General features: G+C 43.0%; 1 protein-coding gene and 1 long non-coding RNA gene across 4 annotated transcripts; both read left to right on the plus strand.

The window, feature by feature from the left end:
- The first annotated feature begins 170 nt into the window (after positions 1 to 170).
- On the plus strand, positions 171 to 5,150 carry LOC127344479 (transcription factor PCL1). Of its 3 annotated transcripts, XR_007878037.2 has the most exons (3): positions 171 to 1,011; positions 3,487 to 3,717; positions 4,859 to 5,150. XR_007878037.2 is itself a non-coding variant. In XM_051370771.2 (2 exons), exon 1 carries the CDS (start codon positions 325 to 327, stop codon positions 1,006 to 1,008), a length of 684 nt encoding a protein of 227 aa, XP_051226731.1. In that variant the 5' UTR covers positions 171 to 324; the 3' UTR covers positions 1,009 to 1,011; positions 3,487 to 5,150. The 3 variants fall into 3 exon arrangements, 2 of the variants coding, with proteins under 2 accessions (XP_051226731.1, XP_051226730.1); XM_051370771.2 differs by having other exon boundaries at positions 3,487 to 5,150; XM_051370770.2 differs by lacking the exons at positions 3,487 to 3,717; positions 4,859 to 5,150 and adding an exon at positions 2,502 to 2,778 and having other exon boundaries at positions 172 to 1,011.
- Positions 5,151 to 15,591: 10,441 nt separating this feature from the next.
- Positions 15,592 to 17,159, plus strand: LOC127344478 (uncharacterized). The gene is made up of 3 exons (XR_011756038.1): positions 15,592 to 15,915; positions 16,506 to 16,745; positions 16,910 to 17,159. It is a non-coding gene; the product is annotated as an uncharacterized lncRNA (long non-coding RNA).
- Positions 17,160 to 18,847: the final 1,688 nt, after the last annotated feature.

Raw genomic sequence — 18,847 nt, forward strand, 5'->3', positions numbered from 1 at the left:
GGCCGGTTTTTCTTATGAAATGTCCACCTCTTTTTCATTATAATAGCATTGCTAGGTTTGAAAAACAAACAAACATAGATGAGCTGAGTCAGTGTGGCAGCCCGAGTGACTCGCTCTACGCCCCTGACCGGAGAGAGTGACGAGCAGCCCAGCCCAGCCACGCACCCTCCCCGCGACGCTCGCCCAAGGATCACCGGACCTTCACTCGCGTCGTCACAAATCCAATCCGAAAAATATCCATACTACTCCCTTCTCTCTCTCTCCCAGCTGATCCACGGTAGGGACCCACCCCGTCCTCACAAACCTGACCCCGCCGGGAAAGCCATGCTATCCCCTCGCATCATCCGGCCCCAGCCGCGCCACGGCACGGCCTCCGCCGGCTCCTCCTCGTCGCGGCGCCACATGGTGGACGCCGCCAACGCGCGCGGCGGCGTGCCCGAGTGGGAGGTCGGCCTCCCCTCGCCCGCCGAGCTGACGCCGGTCTCGCAGCCGCTCATCCCGCCGGCGCTCGCCGCGGCCTTCGGGATCGGCCCCGCGGACGCGTTCCTCCCATCCCCCGTCGACGCCCGCTTCCTCCACGACTCCCCGACTTCCCACCTCTCCTCCTCCCGGTTCGACGACGACGACTACGACGACGAGGAGTTGGAGGGGGAGGGCGAGACCGAGGACGCCGCCGCCGCCGGGAAGAAGGCGCGGATGGTGTGGACGCCCTCGCTGCACCACCGCTTCGTCGAGGCCGTCGAGCGCCTCGGCGACAAGGGCGCCGTGCCCAAGGCCATCGTGCGCCTCATGAACGTCGACGGCCTCACGCGCGAGAACGTCGCCAGCCACCTCCAGAAGTACCGCCTCTACCTCAAGCGCTCGCGCGCCCACGGCGGCGTCGCAACCGCCACGCAGCCGCCTCAGATGCCGCCGCCGTCGCCGCCATACTTCCCGCGCTTCGCCGCGCAACCGCCTCGGGACGGTTACTGTCCATTTGTTTCGTACGAGAAGCTCGGGTGCGATTAAGCAGTAAGCTCAATAATGCTCTGCGATTGTTTTGCCTTTGGAAGAAATCGTATTGAATTTTGTTTCCAGTACATAAGGTGAGAACGACTCCACTGTAACATACTCAAAATTTTGAACACAACATCTCGTTGGCCTAAACAATGGAATTCTCAACTGAACACAAAACATAAATCTGTTAGGCTGTGCTGCTTATTGATTAGTTTACACTTTTTCTTTGCCAAACGATTTGTATACACTTCTGATAGTGCACTTATGTGGGAAATTTGTTTACTAGATTATTATAAAGAATCGGACAGCTTTAGCATGTCTTTCTCTGTTGGCTACTTCTATGTTTGACACACATGACTCATTATTGTTGGAGTCAGAAGTTCTTATGAATACATGCGCAAATTTAGTAGAAACTATGTTCAGTAATGCGGTTGCGCTGATACCTTATGCACATAGCATCTTACTCTTTAGAGCATTTCTGTTCATTGAGTGAACTTCTGCTGCCTTGTTGCAATAATTAGCTGTGATTGGTTGTTAGAGTATTCCAGATTCTGCTTTTCTGAGGTACAGTATTTTTATGTATGGTTTGGTACCTTACTACCTGAGAGGAGTACTTGGCTGTTGCCACCTTTGTACTAATTTTTTCTTCAAATGAATTGGTTTGACGAGTAATTGACTACCGTGAAGTGGCCAATCCTTGATGGGGAATTGATTCATCTTTACAATGATGTAAACTCTTTCACTGAATTAGACCGTGGTTTGGGCTTTGTGACTAAATATGAATCTAGTTCTAATATATTCCACATTCAGGGACTCGTTGGTTCAAAAGATTTTCGATGAAATTTTGTAGGACAATCAATAGGAATTTTTCCTATATAGTCAATTTGGTTTAAAGGAATGAACCCTACAAAATTCCTATGAATTGCTTTCCAACACCATAATCCCATAGGACACAAGCGCCTCAGGACACATCAAACCGGAACGGTTACCGCACATTTGTGCCCTAGGAGTAGCTTGGATGCGATTTAGTAAGTTCAATGCTCCGTGATTTTTTTTCCAATTGGAGGTCGTATCAAATTTTGTTTCCCATAGAAAAGGTGAGAATCACTTTACTGTAACAGATTCAAAATTTCAACGTGATCCCTTGTTCGGAAAAAAAGAAGGAAAAAGGGAATTTTCAATACATGTGCCGTGAAAAGGCAGCTGGTTGGAAACATTGCAGGAATAGGTACACTTCAGTTTGATACAACACCAAACCAACTGAATCCTAAACATAAAGCTGTTAGGCTATGCTTGCTGATTAGTTTACACTTCTAATACTGCACTTCTGTTGGCACATTGTTTACTAGATTATATTCTAAAGAAACAGACAACTTTGGCATGTCAATATGTCATGCTTCTGTATGTGTTAGCTACTTTTCATGTTTGCCATACATGATTCATTGTTGTTCGAATCAAAAGGTTTATACGTATACATGGAAAATTTTAGTAGAAACTATTTTCAGTGTGCAGCTGGGCTGATAACGGAAGCGACTTTATGTCCAGAGCATCTTACTCTTAGAGCATTTTTTAAGGGACTCTTTGAGCATTTTAATTCTTTGAGGGAACTTCTGTATTGCTGCAATAATTAGCTGTGATTGGTTGTTGGAGTATTTCAGATTTTCCTTTGCTGAAGTAGATTATTTGGATGTATGGCCAGTACCTGGTAGGAGCACTTGGCAGTTGCCACCTCTGTACCAGTTTTTGGTGAACAAATTGATCATTTATATGAGGAATTTGACTCTTTCTGAACCTTGCCAATTTGGAATTAATTGTTCTTTACAATGGTGTGCACACTTTCACTGAATTAACATGCATAGACTGTGGCTTGAGGTTTGTGACTAAATCTGAATCTGGTAGTACTATTTTCCACATTCATGGTGGTCTGGAAGGCATGACGTCTAACCTTAATTGTTCTCCAGCAGTTTAGTACCTTAAATTTCCCCTAATTTTTGTTGCCACTTAGCTACAGGATACTGGGAGAAAATGCTAAGGCACAGAGCTAAGTAAAAAAAGATGCATCTTCTGTCATGAAAATAAATCACCTGTTCTCCAAACTTTCACTAGGATCACATGATGTGCTTTCGATGGATTATGGTTGCTCATGGAAGATATTTGGCTATGATGTTTCGAAACATAACAAATAAAGTATGACAATGCTTCTTAAACCCAAGAATCACTTGGGTTGCCTTCATATTTCAAGTTTTCGTGTGAGTTCCAGCCATTTAAAGACTGTTCTCTAAATGTAATTATGATTTTTAAAGATAGGTAGCTAGTAATATTCTGTAGCAAAGGAATTGTAATTTGTTCTCCGAGAGATTAGTTGACGCAGCTCATAGGCTGATACTCAGTCTGGTTTATCTACTGTAATTTCCTTCATGTTAACAACTATCATCCACTGATTTTGAGTAATGTACCCACAAACTGGTTGACATACTGGACGGTTTGCAGCCCTGAAAGTCTGGTGATTGGAACTGAATATTGTGAGGGGAGACTAAGAAACCGATACTGTATCAGTCAGGACGAACTTGAGGAAGATAAGCTATCTATAAATTTGAGCCGTACGTGGAAGAGTACAACTAGTATCAGCTGTCTACAAGCTACAGTAGTCAAGGCGAATGTGAGGAGCAATTAATTCTTTAGGATCCGAAGGTGTGCTGCTGATGATGACTTTCGGTTCACGTAAGTACAAATTACTTATGGTGAGGTGGTTACAACTGTGTGGCATTGTTGGCATATTTATATGAACATGGCTCTCCTTTTTTCAGTCTCTAATATGTTCGAATCACTTTTTTTTTTCAATGGTGGCAAAAGCTTTGTTTCATCCATTAATTAAGAATATGTTCGGTTAACTAGCAAAAAAATGGATGAAATGAACCCTTCAAAATTTGTATGGACTGCTTTCCTACACTACAATCTCATAGGACACAAGCGCCTCAGGACACATTAAACTGGAACGGTTACCGCACATTTATGCCCTACGAGTAGCTCGGATGCTATTAAGCAGTAAGTTCAATGCTGTGCAATTTTTTCCCATTGGAGATCATATCAAATTTTGTTTCCCGTAGAGAAGGTGAGAACCACTCTACTGTATAACATTTTGAAAATTTTCAACGCAATCTCTCGTTCAGAAAAAGAGGAAAAATGGAATTCTCAATACATGTGCTGTGAAAAGGCAGCTGGCAGGAAACATTCCAGGAATAGGTACAATTCAGTTTCATACAACACCAAACCAACTGAATCCAAAACATAAAGCTGTTAGACTATGCTTGTTGATTAGTTTACACTTCTAATAGTGCACGGGGAACCTGCAAAGATGATGGACGGAGGCCCGTAAGCGGGTGAGGAGGTTCGACAGGAAGCGTTTCGACACCATGGTCATCTGCACGGCTTGGACGCTCTGGAAACAGAGGAACGTCAGGGCTTTTGGGAATGAGAGGGAGCAGAAGACGGTAGACCAAGTCCTAGTGCAGGTTAGAGATGAGTTCCACCTCTGGGAGAGGGCTAAGAGAGGAGGGAGGCTAGGTGCAGCGAGAGAGTAGGCCTAGGCGGAGGGAGGTGGTGTGTGTGTGTGTTTCAGCACTCTTGTGCTTTCTTGTAAAACTTTTGCTTCTCCTTCTATAAAGATAAGGCACGCGTTTTGCGTGCTCTCGAAAAAAAAAATAGTGCACTTCAGTTGGCACTTTGTTTACTAGATTATTCTAATGAAACATACAACTTTTGCATGTCGATTCATGTGATAACTACTTTTTATGTTTGCCACACATGATTCATTGTTGTTGGAATCAAAAGGTTTATACGTATACATGGAATTTTTTTGTAGAAACTATTTTCAGTGTGCGGTTGGGCTGATAACCGAAGCAACTTTATGTCCAGAGCATCTTACTCTTAGAGAATTTTTTAAGGGACTCTTTGAGCATTTCAATTCTTTGAGGGAACTTCTGTATTGCTGTAATAATTAGCTGTGATTGGTTGTTGGAGTATTTTAGAATTTGCTTTGGCGAAGTAGAGTATTTGGATGTATGGTCAGTACCTGATTACCTGGTAGGAGCACTTGGCAGTTGCCACCTCTGTACAAATTTTTGTTGAACAAATTCGATCATTTCAATGAGGAATTTGACTCTTTCGGAACCTTGCCAATTTCTTGAAGAATTAATTGCTCTTTACAACGGTGTACACACTTTCACTGAATTAACATGCATAGACTGTGCCTTGGGGTTTGTGACTAAATCTGAATCTGGTACTCCCTCCGTCCCATAAAAAACTATATACATCCGTATCTAGAAGAAGTTGAGCAGTAGGGAAAGAGGGAGTACTACTACTTTCCACATTCATGATGCTAGGGAAGGCATGACGTCTAACCTTCATTGTTCTCCAGCAGTTTAGTACTCCCGATATATCCATAGTAGAGACCAGTAATATGGAGTCGGAGGTAGTACCTAACTATCCGGAAATTCGTCTTGGCTCTCAGGAGCATTTGCTCCCGAATTTTTGGGGAGCAAATTTTGTTTTTCAAAACTTTTCAAAAAATTTCGAAAAAAATCATGCACGTACCTGACCATGGCACACACCACCTTGTGAAATGTCGCTGCGAAATGTCATCGTATGCGTTCTGGGCAAAAATGACGAATTTCCAGATATGAGATTCATATTTTTAGATCTCATGTGATGTCAGAAATTTATCATTTTTGTGCAGGGCGCATACGATGACATTTTGCAACGAAATTTTACACGGTGGTGCATGCCATGGTCAGGTACGTGCATGATTTTTTTCAGAATTGTTTGATAAATTTTAGATTTGTTTTAGTTTTTCGAAAAAACCGGGAGCAAATGCTCCCGGGAGCCATCCCCTAATTTTTGTTGCCACTTAGCAATACTTGCAGAAAATGCAGGGCAGTATACTAAGGCGCAGAGCTAAGGAAAACAGATGCATCTTCTGTCAAGTAAATAAATCACCTGTTCTTCAAACTTTCACTAGGATCACATGATGTACTTTCCATGGATGGTTTCTCATCGAAGAGACTTGGCTATGATGTTTCGAAGCATAACGAGTAAACTATGACAATGCTTCTTAAACCAAAGAGAAAGAATCATTTGGGTTGCCTTCATATTTCAAGTTTTCGTGTGACTTCCAGCTGTAATAAATATGATTTTAAAAGATACGTAGCTAGTAAAATTCTGTAGCAAAGGAATTGTAATTTGTTCTCCAAGAGATTAATTCATGCAGCTCATAGGCTGATACTCAGTCTGGTTAATCTATTGTAATTTCTTTCATGTTAATGGGGTGTGGCTAGTTTAGAACTTCGAACAACTATCTCCCGCAGACTGGTTGACGTACTGGACGGTTTGCAGCCCTGAACGTCTGGTGATTGCGAACTGAATATTGCGAGGGGAGACTAAGAAACAGATACTGTATCAGTTAGGACGAACTTGAAGAAGATAAGCAATCTATAAATTGGAGCCGTACGTGGAAGAGTACAACTAGTACCAGCTGTCTACAAGCTTCAGTAGTCAAGGCGAATGCGAGGAGGAATTGATTTTTTAGGATCCGAAGGTGTGTTACTCATGATGACTTTCAGTTCACGTAAGTACAAATTACTTATGGTGAGGTGGTTACAGCAGTGTGGCATTGTTGACACATCATATGATTCATATTTATATGAGAAACCAAAATTTGTAGAACATGGCTCTCCCTTTTTCAGTATCAACAACAACAACAACAATGCCCATAGAAGACCCGAAAACAACGAAGCACAAACTCGCTTTTGCTTCCGTACGCACCCACCACAAAGTCGCCAAATCGCGAAAACACATGGACGGTTAGGATTCGTTGATACCGCTTCGGGTCTGGGGGCATGATCGTCATCTCCTCTGTACTTCGGGTTTGGCTGGGTTCGTATCAGCCCACGTACAAGCCCGTATGACCCATACCGCTATGTATTATACGCCTACGTGTCCACGCGCGGCCACGACGGAACCGCCGAGATATATATATATATATATATATATATCTTTCTCCCCTGTCCTCTTCAGCACATCCATCCAAAGCAATCCTCAAATCGGGAAAAAACCCTAGGTCAAGAACAGCACAGCTCGCTCTCGCTCTCGCTCGTGCTCTCGCTCGCGCTCGTCCATGGAGAGGGGGAAGGAGGGGAAGGGCAAGGAGGCGGTGGTTGAGGACACCCAGTTGGCCGCACCATCGGCGGCCGGAGCTGCCCCAGATCTGAGCTCCGCTTGGGGCCAGACGGCAAGATTCGGCTCCACGGTGGCTGCACCGGCTAGCAAGAAGCGTGCGCACGAGACAGAGGCACAGATGCGGCCGCGCAAGAAGAAGAACCAGAAGAACCGGGAGAGGCAGGAGAGGAAGGCGGCGGGGCTCAAGATCAACAGCCCCGACGACATGCCCACCTTCGACGAATCCGACTCCGCCGACCCGTCCGAGGTAAATTTCTCAACCTCTCAACCTTTTTTTTTTGCTTTAGATACCATTTTTTTGCACATTTGGGGTTCTTGGCAAAGAAAACAGGGCATCATGGTCATGGTTTCTCAATCGGGCCATGGTTCAGAGCGGTTGCCTTCCGCTTCGCTTGTGGCCTAAGCACATGCATTTGCATAATTCCCTAGAGAAACTAAGCAAGATGTAAATGGTAATCTGACAAGTCGTCCATATGTACCTGTGCCTTTTGGCTCATCCAATTAGTAACAAGAGAAATCCACTGGTCTTTAATCACACCCCTTGGAACATTGGTGTTGTTTGCTTCCATACTCTTGGTTGCATCAAAAGTGATTTCAGATTTGACTTATGTTGCCTCCATCGTTCTCCAATTGTTTTTAATATATACTTTTCCAATCGAGGAGGGTAAAGAAACCTCATCTACATATCCAAAAAAAGTAATATTATCATAACATGAAATGTAAATCATAAGAACTGTAGCAAAATATTTTTAGTGAACTCTGGATCTACCTTTACTTGCGCCAATATATCCATTTTTGCACATTTGGGGTTGTTGGCAAAGAAAACAGAGCACATGGTCATGGTTTGTCAATCAGGCCATGGTTCAGAGCGGTTGCCTGTGTTTCTCTGCTCCTTGCTCAACGCATTGATGCTATGCTAATTTGATTAGGTCTTGCTTAGCTGCTTGCTACTCCAGTACTGCTTAGCTCAGTAGCGGAGGACGACCCAAGATTATGGTGTGGCGAAGATGATAGCTTAGAGGAAAAAATTGATACCACAAGCCAAGATTAAGCGCTAGTTCTAGCATAAAATCTGCTCAAGTAATAGTCTATTAGCATTAATTGCCAATGCTAGCTATTGCATAGGCCAGACCTTGCCAGAATGGGAGATCCGCCACTGGCTTAGCTGCTTGTTTGTGTTTGGTACTGAAAGGACACGGATGTCGCCTAGAGGGGGGGGGGGGGTGAATAGGCGGTTTAAAACTTTTACGAGATGGGCTTAACAAATGTGGAATAAAACTAGCGTTTACTTTGTCAAGCCCAAAGCCTATATACTATGGTTCACCTATGTGCACTGATGGCGTGTAACTCACACGTTCGTTGGGAACCCCAAGAGGAAGGTATGATGCGCACAGCAGCAAGTTTTCCCTCAGAAAGAAACCAAGGTTTATCGAACCAGGAGGAGCCAAGAAGCACGTTGAAGGTTGATGGCGGCGGGATGTAGTGCGGCGCAACACCAGGGATTCCGGCGCCAACGTGGAACCTGCACAACACAACCAAAGTACTTTGCCCCAACGAAACAGTGAGGTTGTCAATCTCGCCGGCTTGCTGTAACAAAGGATTAGATGTATAGTGTGGATGATGATTGTTTGCAGAAAAACAGTAGAACAGTATTGCAGTAGATTGTATTTCAGTATAGAGAATTGGACCGGGGTCCACAGTTCACTAGAGGTGTCTCTCCCATAAGACAAACAGCATGTTGGGTGAACAAATTACAGTTGGGCAATTGACAAATAAAGAGGGCATGACCATGCACATACATATCATGATGAGTATAGTGAGATTTAATTGGGCATTACGACAAAGTACATAGACCGCCATCCAACTGCATCTATGCCTAAAAAGTCCACCTTCAAAGTTATCATCCGAACCCCTCCAGGTATTAAGTTGCAAAGCAACAGACAATTGCATTAAGTATGGTGCGTAATGTAATCAACAACTACATCCTTAGACATAGCATCAATGTTTTATCCCTAGTGGCAACAAGACAACACAACCTTAGAACTTTCTCATCCTTGTCCTGTGTCAATGCAGGCATGAACCCACTATCGAGCATAAGTACTCCCTCTTGGAGTTACAAGCATCTACTTGGCCAGAGCATCTACTAGTAACGGAAAGCATGCAAGATCATAAACAACACGTAGATATAACTTTGATAATCAACATAACAAGTATTCTCTATTCATCGGATCCCAACAAACGCAACATATAGAATTACAGATAGATGATCTTGATCATGTTAGGCAGCTCACAAGATCCGACAATGATAGCACAATGGGGAGAAGACAACCATCTAGCTACTGCTATGGACCCATAGTCCAGGGGTAGACTACTCACACATCACACCGGAGGCGACCATGGCGGCGTAGAGTCCTCCGGGAGATGATTCCCCTCTCCGGCAGGGTGCCGGAGGCGATCTCCTGGATCCCCCGAGATGGGATCGGCGTTGGCGGCGTCTCCGGAAGGTTTTCCGTATCGTGGCTCTCGATGCGGGGTTTCGTCACGGAGGCTTTAAGTAGGCGGAAGGGTAGGTCAAGAGGCGGCACGGGGTGCCCAGACCATAGGGCCGCGCGGCCAGGGCAGGGGCCGCGCCGCCCTATGCTCTGGCTGCCTCGTGGCCCCTCTTCGTTTCGTCTTCGGACTTCTGGAAGCTTCGTGAAAAAATAGGCCCCTGGGCTTTAATTTCGTCCAATTCCGAGAATATTTCCTTACTAGGATTTCTGAAACCAAAAACAGCAGAAAACAGCAACTGGCACTTCGGCATCTTGTTAATAGGTTAGTTCCAGAAAATGCACGAATATGACATAAAGTGTGCATAAAACATGTAGATAACATCAATAATGTGGCATGGAACATAAGAAATTATCGATACGTCGGAGACGTATCAGCATCCCCAAGCTTAGTTCTGCTCGTCCCGAGCAGGTAAAACGATAACACGTATAATTTACGGAGTGACATGCCATCATAATCTTGATCATACTATTTGTAAAGCATATGTAGTGAATGCAGCGATCAAAACAATGTATATGACATGAGTAAACAAGTGAACCATAAAGCAAAGACTTTTCATGAATAGCACTTCAAGCATTAATAAGTCTTGCATAAGAGTTAACTCATAAAGCAATAATTCATAGTAAAGGCATTGAAGCAACACAAAAGAAGATTAAGTTTCAGCGGTTGCTTTCAACTTGTAACATGTATATCTCATGGATATTGTCAACATAGAGTAATATAATAAGTGCAATATGCAAGTATGTAGGAATCAATGCACAGTTCACACAAGTGTTTGCTTCTTGAGGTGGAGAGAAATAGGTGAACTGACTCAACATTGAAAGTAAAAGAATGGTCCTCCATAGAGGAAAAGCATCGATTGCTATATTTGTGCTAGAGCTTTGATTTTGAAAACATGAAACAATTTTGTCAACGGTAGTAATAAAGCATATGCATCATGTAAATTATATCTTATAAGTTGCAAGCCTCATGTATAGCGTACTAATAGTGCCCGCACCTTGTCCTAATTAGCTTGGACTACCGGATCATCACAATGCACTGTTTTAACCAAGTGTCACAAAGGGGTACCTCTATGCCGCCTGTACAAAGGTCTAAGGAGAAAGCTCGCATTGGATTTCTCGCTATTGATTATTCTTCAACTTAGACATCCATACCGGGACAACATAGACAACAGATAATGGACTCCTCTTTTATGCATAAGCATGTAACAACAATTAATAATTTTCTCATTTGAGATTGAGGATATATGTCCAAAACTGAAACTTCCACCATGGATCATGGCTTTAGTTAGCGGCCCAATGTTCTTCTCTAACATATGCATGCTTAACCATAAGGTGGTAGATCTCTCTTACTTCAGACAAGACGGACATGCATAGCAACTCACATGAAATTCAACAATGAATAGTTGATGGCGTCCCCAGTGAACATGGTTATCGCACAACAAGCAACTTAATAAGAGATAAAGTGCATAATTACATATTCAATACCACAATAGTTTTTAAGCTATTTGTCCCATGAGCTATATATTGCAAAGGTGAATGATGGAATTTTAAAGGTAGCACTCAAGCAATTTACTTTGGAATGGCGGAAAATACCATGTAGTAGGTAGGTATGGTGGACACAAATGGCATAGTGGTTGGCTCAAGTATTTTGGATGCATGAGAAGTATTCCCTCTCGATACAAGGTTTAGGCTAGCAAGGCTTATTTGAAACAAACACAAGGATGAACCGGTGCAGCAAAACTTACATAAAAGACATATTGAAAACATTATAAGACTCTACACCGTCTTCCTTGTTGTTCAAACTCAATACTAGAAATTATCTAGACCTTAGAGAAACCAAATATGCAAACCAAATTTTAGCATGCTCTATGTATTTCTTCATTAATGGGTGCAAAGCATATGATGCAAGAGCTTAATCATGAGCACAACAATTGCCAAGTATCACATTACCCAAGACATTAATAGCAATTACTACATGTATCATTTTCCAATTCCAACCATATAACAATTTAACGAAGAAGAAACTTCGCCATGAATACTATGAGTAGAAACCAAGGACATACTTGTCCATATGCTACAGCGGAGCGTGTCTCTCTCCCATAAAGTGAATGCTAGGATCCATTTTATTGAAACAAAACAAAAAACAAAAACAAACCGACGCTCCAAGCAAAGCACATAAGATGTGATGGAATAAAAATATAGTTTCAGGGGAGGAACCTGATAATGTTGTCGATGAAGAAGGGGATGCCTTGGGCATCCCCAAGCTTAGACGCTTGAGTCTTCTTAATATATGCAGGGGTGAACCACCGGGGCATCCCCAAGCTTAGAGCTTTCACTCTCCTTGATCATGTTGCATCATACTCCTCTCTTGATCCTTGAAAACTTCCTCCACACCAAACTCGAAACAACTCATTAGAGGGTTAGTGCACAATATAAATTGACATATTCAGAGGTGACACAATCATTCTTAACACTTCTGGACATTGCATAATGCTACTGGACATTAGTGGATCAAAGAAATTCATCCATCATAGCAAAAGAGGCAATGCGAAATAAAAGACAGAATCTGTCAAAACAGAACAGTTCGTATTGACGAATTTTAAAATAGCACCAGACTTGCTCAGATGAAAATGCTCAAATTGAATGAAAGTTGCGTACATATCTGAGGATCATGCACGTAAATTGGCTTAATTTTCTGAGCTACCTACAGGGAGGTGGACCCAGATTCGTGACAGCAAAGAAATCTGGAACTGCGCAGTAATCCAAATCTAGTACTTACTTTTCTATCAACGGCTTAACTTGGCACAACAAAACACAAAACTAAGATAAGGAGAGGTTGCTACAGTAGTAAACAACTTCCAAGACACAAAATAAAAACAAAGTACTGTAGCAAAAATAACACATGGGTTATCTCCCAAGAAGTTCTTTCTTTATAGCCATTAAGATGGGCTCAGCAGTTTTAATGATGCACTCGCAAGAAATAGTATTTGAAGCAAAAGAGAGCATCAAGAGGCAAATTCAAAACAAATTTAAGCCTAACATGCTTCCTATGAAAAGGAATCTTGTACACAAATAAATTCATGAAAAGCAAAGTGACAAGATCAGGAAGATAAAACAAGTGTAGTTTCAAAAATTTCAGCACATAGAGAGGTGTTTTAGTAACATGAAAATTTCTACAACCATATTTTCCTCTCTCATAATAACTTTCAGTAGCATCATGAGCAAACTCAACAATATAACTATCACATAAAGCATTCTTATCATGAGTCTCATGCATAAAATTATTACTCTCCACATAAGCATAATCAATTTTATTAGTTGTAGTGGGAGCAAATTCAACAAAGTGGCTATCATCATATATAGGAGGCATATTGTAATCATAAAAGAAAATTTTCTCCTCAATGCTTGGGGGACTAAAAAGATCATGCTCATCAAAGCCAGCTTCCCCAAGCTTAGAATTTTCCATAGCATTAGCAACAATGGTGTTCAAAGCATTCATAGTAATAACATTCCCATTAGCATGCATATAAAGTTCCATGGGTTTTTTAATTCTCTCTTCAAACACATCATGTCCTAATTCAAGATAAAGTTCATAAAGATCTCTCATATTTTTGTTGTTTTCCATTATGCTTAACTAGTGAAATAAAAACATGCATGATATTAAGTAAAACAAGTAACTATTTTTTTTTTGTTTTTGATATAGCAAACAAGATAGTAAATAAAGTAAAACTAGCAACTAATTTTTTTGTATTTTGATTTGGTGCAGCAAACAAAGTAGTAAATAAAACTAAGCAAGACAAAAACAAAGTAAAGAGATTGAGAAGTGGAGACTCCCCTTGCAGCGTGTCTTGATCTCCCCGGCAACGGCGCCAGAAAATATTCTTGATGGCGTGTAACTCACACGTTCGTTGGGAACCCCAAGAGGAAGGTATGATGCGCACAGCAGCAAGTTTTCCCTCAGAAAGAAACCAAGGTTTATCGAACCAGGAGGAGCCAAGAAGCACGTTGAAGGTTGATGGCGGCGGGATGTAGTGCGGCGCAACACCAGGGATTCCGGCGCCAACGTGGAACCTGCACAACACAACCAAAGTACTTTGCCCCAACGAAACAGTGAGGTTGTCAATCTCACCGGCTTGCTGTAACAAAGGATTAGATGTATAGTGTGGATGATGATTGTTTGCAGAAAAACAGTAGAACAGTATTACAGTAGATTGTATTTCAGTATAGAGAATTGGACCGGGGTCCACAGTTCACTAGAGGTGTCTCTCCCATAAGACAAACAGCATGTTGGGTGAACAAATTACAGTTGGGCAATTGACAAATAAAGAGGGCATGACCATGCACATACATATCATGATGAGTATAGTGAGATTTAATTGGGCATTACGACAAAGTACATAGACCGCCATCCAACTGCATCTATGCCTAAAAGGTCCACCTTCAGGTTATCATCCGAACCCCCTCCAGTATTAAGTTGCAAAGCAACAGACAATTGCATTAAGTATGGTGCGTAATGTAATCAACAACTACATCCTTAGACATAGCATCAATGTTTTATCCCTAGTGGCAACAGCACAACACAACCTTAGAACTTTCAGTCACTGTCCCAGGTGTCAATGCAGGCATGAACCCACTATCGAGCATAAGTACTCCCTCTTGGAGTTACAAGCATCTACTTGGCCAGAGCATCTACTAGTAACGGAAAGCATGCAAGATCATAAACAACACGTAGATATAACTTTGATAATCAACATAACAAGTATTCTCTATTCATCGGATCCCAACAAACGCAACATATAGAATTACAGATAGATGATCTTGATCATGTTAGGCAGCTCACAAGATCCGACAATGATAGCACAATGGGGAGAAGACAACCATCTAGCTACTGCTATGGACCCATAGTCCAGGGGTAGACTACTCACACATCACACCGGAGGCGACCATGGCGGCGTAGAGTCCTCCGGGAGATGATTCCCCTCTCCGGCAGGGTGCCGGAGGCGATCTCCTGGATCCCCCGAGATGGGATCGGCGTTGGCGGCGTCTCTGGAAGGTTTTCCGTATCGTGGCTCTCGGTACTGGGGGTTTCGTCACGGAGGCTTTAAGTAGGCGGAAGGGTAGGTCAAGAGGCGGCACGGGGTGCCCAGACCATAGGGCCGCGCGGCCAGGGCAGGGGCCGTGCCGCCCTATGCTCTGGCTGCCTCGTGGCCCCTCTTCGTTTCGTCTTCGGACTTCTGGAAGCTTCGTGGAAAAATAGGCCCCTGGGCTTTAATTTCGTCCAATTCCGAGAATATTTCCTTACTAGGATTTCTGAAACCAAAAACAGCAGAAAACAAAGAATCGGCACTTCGGCATCTTGTTAATAGGTTAGTTCCAGAAAATGCACGAATATAACATAAAGTGTGCATAAAACATGTAGATAACATCAATAATGTGGCATGGAACATAAGAAATTATCGATACGTCGGAGACGTATCATGCACCAACAACTTATTCTAAGCAAGGGTTCACCTATGTGCACAAACAACTTATGCTAAGCAATACAAGCAACTTATGTGATAGCAAGATATATATAACTTCAAGCACGATGGCTATCACAAGGTAAAGTGCATAAGTAAAGAGCTCGGGTAAAGAGATAACCGAAACACGCGGGAGACGAAAATTTACCCCGAAGTTCACACTCTTGCGAGTGCTAATCTCCATTGGAGAGGTGCGGTGGCTTAGTGCTCCCGAACGCCACAAGAGGCTCACCTTGAGGTGTGGTTGCTCGATGCACACCTGTAATAACCTGGATTTTAAGATAATTTTTTAATATAATCGGGGAGAGTGCTGACCTAAAGTGGGTTTATTTTGGATGGGTGGTCATGTAATTCTAGCCATTGGATATATTTTGGATGTAAGAAAAAAAACATTCAAGTCCGGATAAGAATAAGAGAAGGAAATGGAGAATAAAAAGCCCAGGTCTTTCTGGACGGAACTATCGCACGCACCATCCAGGCCGCGCCGCCAAGGGTTTGGGACTTCCACTGCTGCCGTCGCTGGAATTGCTGCTGGTTGCTGCTCTGCCTTGGTCGCACCTAGTCGCCGCCCCTTGCATCGCTTGTTGCAGCCTTTGATTTGGTTGAATCGCCAGGCATGTTGCCCCGCCAGCAGCAGTACCAATGTTCTTCAGATTCGATTCTTTGATCCGTAGTTACATGCCATGGATCGATTAGTCTGATGGGTAGGCGTTAGCTAACTAGAAGCTGCAATGTGAATGATGATCTGACAGCAAAACCTGAATTGTTTATCCGATCCTGGGCAAGTGTATAAGACGAGATGGGTCGTTTGGCAGCACTAGCTAGCTAAAGCAACCTAGTACTGCTTCACTAATTAAAACCAAGATTTACTAATTGATGTGAGGTCACGGCTACAAGATATGCATGGAACTTGGAAGTAAGTGAATAAAGATTGTTTTAAACCGCTTTGTTTGATGTACTTACTACTTATCAGGAAAAATAAACTGCAACACTTCTGCACAATTTATGGATATAAGGGTTCGGATGATGATGCACTTTGCAGATAAGGAACATATATCATGTCTACTATTGGTTCAGATCGTGGGTTGGGGGTTGCAACTTGCAAACTATGAGCCTATACCAGGATAGGACAGACTTACATGTACCTGCAATATTTGTGATAATTATTACTTTTAGAGTAGTTCTGATGATAGGTTTGCCATAGGTTTGAGAGCATCAGGTGTCGAGTGTAATTCTACGAATTAAAAGTTTGATTCAAGGCAAGTGCATTACGAACCTTCTTGTCGCTTTAATGTTTGATCGCGTTGTTTTCTGTGCATCTGGTGTGCTTCGTTGTTAATTGGTAATTTGACTCAATAATTTCCTCCTAAACTTATTGGGCCACGGGTTGGTAAATTCCGAGCCAATACTGCCGCAGGTTGGCAAACTCCGAGCCAACGCGTTGGTAAACTCCGAGCCAGCACTGCGAAACCCATATTTCAGTTTTCATATAAAATCTTATTTTCCGAGTGAAGTTCTAATGCTTGTCTATGATTTGTGTTTTCACGGTTCCGTGTTGTACTTGCTGAGTATTTCCATACTCATTCTTGCGTTTTATTTGGATTTCAGGTACTAAGTAAACGACATGCATGGGGACCCAGGCATAGCACATCTACATTGCTGAGCACATCACACATATTTAGATAATATCATGCAAACATCCATGCTTCTATTTCTACTAGTCGTACTATATTAGTCACTTAATCCCCATTACCTTGTGAACAGTTATGTTTGGCATCTTCCGATATACTCAGACTTTTGTGAATCCGGTGGTTGTTTCTTTAAAGTTGAAATGTCACTACATATCCTCTTATTGCTATTTACTTGTCGTGGATGTCCCTATTTACAAAGAAAATTTTGTCCAATTTTTCGAATAATCTCTTCAGTTCCTAGTCTTTAGTATAGTGTGGTAGCATCCTAGGAAGGGTTGATTCCCCGGATGTTACAACACCAACGCCACAAAGGCCTCACCCCAAGATGCGGTACTCACACCACACGCCGAACGCCACGAATGCGCCTTACCTAAATCTTCGGTGACCCTCGCCACAAAGGCCTAGGTCACGGTTTCACTAAGGGATTTCCTTCGAGGCAGAAACCGGGCCTTACACAAATATTGGGGCAGACATCCACAATTTAATTGGAGGCTCCCAACAAATCGCCACAAAAGCCTAGAATCCGTCTATGGTTCCAAGAACCCAAGAGTAACAACCTTCTTGTTTTCACCACCACGAATCACCGTGGAGAACTCAAACTGATGCACCAAATGCAATGGCAAGAACACCACAAAGATGCTCAAGTCCTTCTCTCTCAAATTCCAACAAAGCTATAAAAGCTATTGGGGGAATAAGAGAGGAAGAACAAAAGAATTCACAAAGAACACCAAGATCAAGATTGATACGTCTCAAACGCATCTATAATTTCTTATGTTCCATGCTACTTTATTGATGATACTCACATGTTTTATACACACTTTATGTCATATTTATGCATTTTTCGGCACTAACCTATTGACAAGATGCCGAAGAGCCAGTTGTTGTTTTCTGCTGTTTTTGGTTTCAGAAATCCTACAAAGGAAATATTCTCGGAATTGGACGAAATCAACGCCCAGGGTCTTATTTTTCCACGAAGCTTCCAGAAGACCGAAAGGATCACGAAGTGGGGCGATGAGGCGCCGCCACACTAGGGCCGCGCGGCCCAAGGGGGCCCCGCGCCGCCCTAGCGTGTGGCCCCCTCGTGATGCCCCTAAACCTACCCTTCCGCCTATAAGAAGCCTTCGTCGAGAAAACCCCAGTACCGAGAGCCACGATACGGAAAACCTTCCAGAGACGCCGCCGCCGCCAATCCTATCTCGGGGGATTCAGGAGATCGCCTCTGGCACCCTGCCGGAGAGGGGAATCATCTCCCGGAGGACTCTTCATCGCCATGATCGCCTCCGGATTGATGTGTGAGTAGTTCACCCCTGGACTATGGGTCCATAGCAGTAGCTAGATGGTTGTCTTCTCCTCATTGTGCTATCATTGTTCGATCTTGTGAGCTGCCTATCATGATCAAGATCATCTATTTGTAATGCTACGTGTTGCGTTTGTTGGGATCCGATGAATATGGAATACTATGTTATGTTGATTATCAATCTATCATATATGTGTTGTTTATGATCTTGCATGCTCTCCGTTGCTAGCAGAGGCTCTGGCCAAGTTGATACTTGTAACTCCAAGAGGGAGTATTTATGCTCGATAGTGGGTTCATGTCTCCATTTAATCTGGAGGAGTGACAGCAACCCCTAAGGTTGTGGATGTGCTGTTGCCACTAGGGATAAAACATCAATGCTATGTCTAAGGATATTTGTGTTGATTACATTACGCACCATACTTAATGCAATTGTCTGTTGTTTGCAACTTAATACTGGAAGGGGTGCGGATGCTAACCCGAAGGTGGACTTTTTAGGCATAGATGCATGCTGGATAGCGGTCTATGTAATTTGTCGTAATGCCCAATTGAATTTCACAC

The sequence above is a fragment of the Lolium perenne genome, chromosome 3, assembly GCF_019359855.2.
Source record: "Lolium perenne isolate Kyuss_39 chromosome 3, Kyuss_2.0, whole genome shotgun sequence".
In the NCBI taxonomy this organism is placed as follows: Eukaryota; Viridiplantae; Streptophyta; class Magnoliopsida; order Poales; family Poaceae; genus Lolium; species Lolium perenne.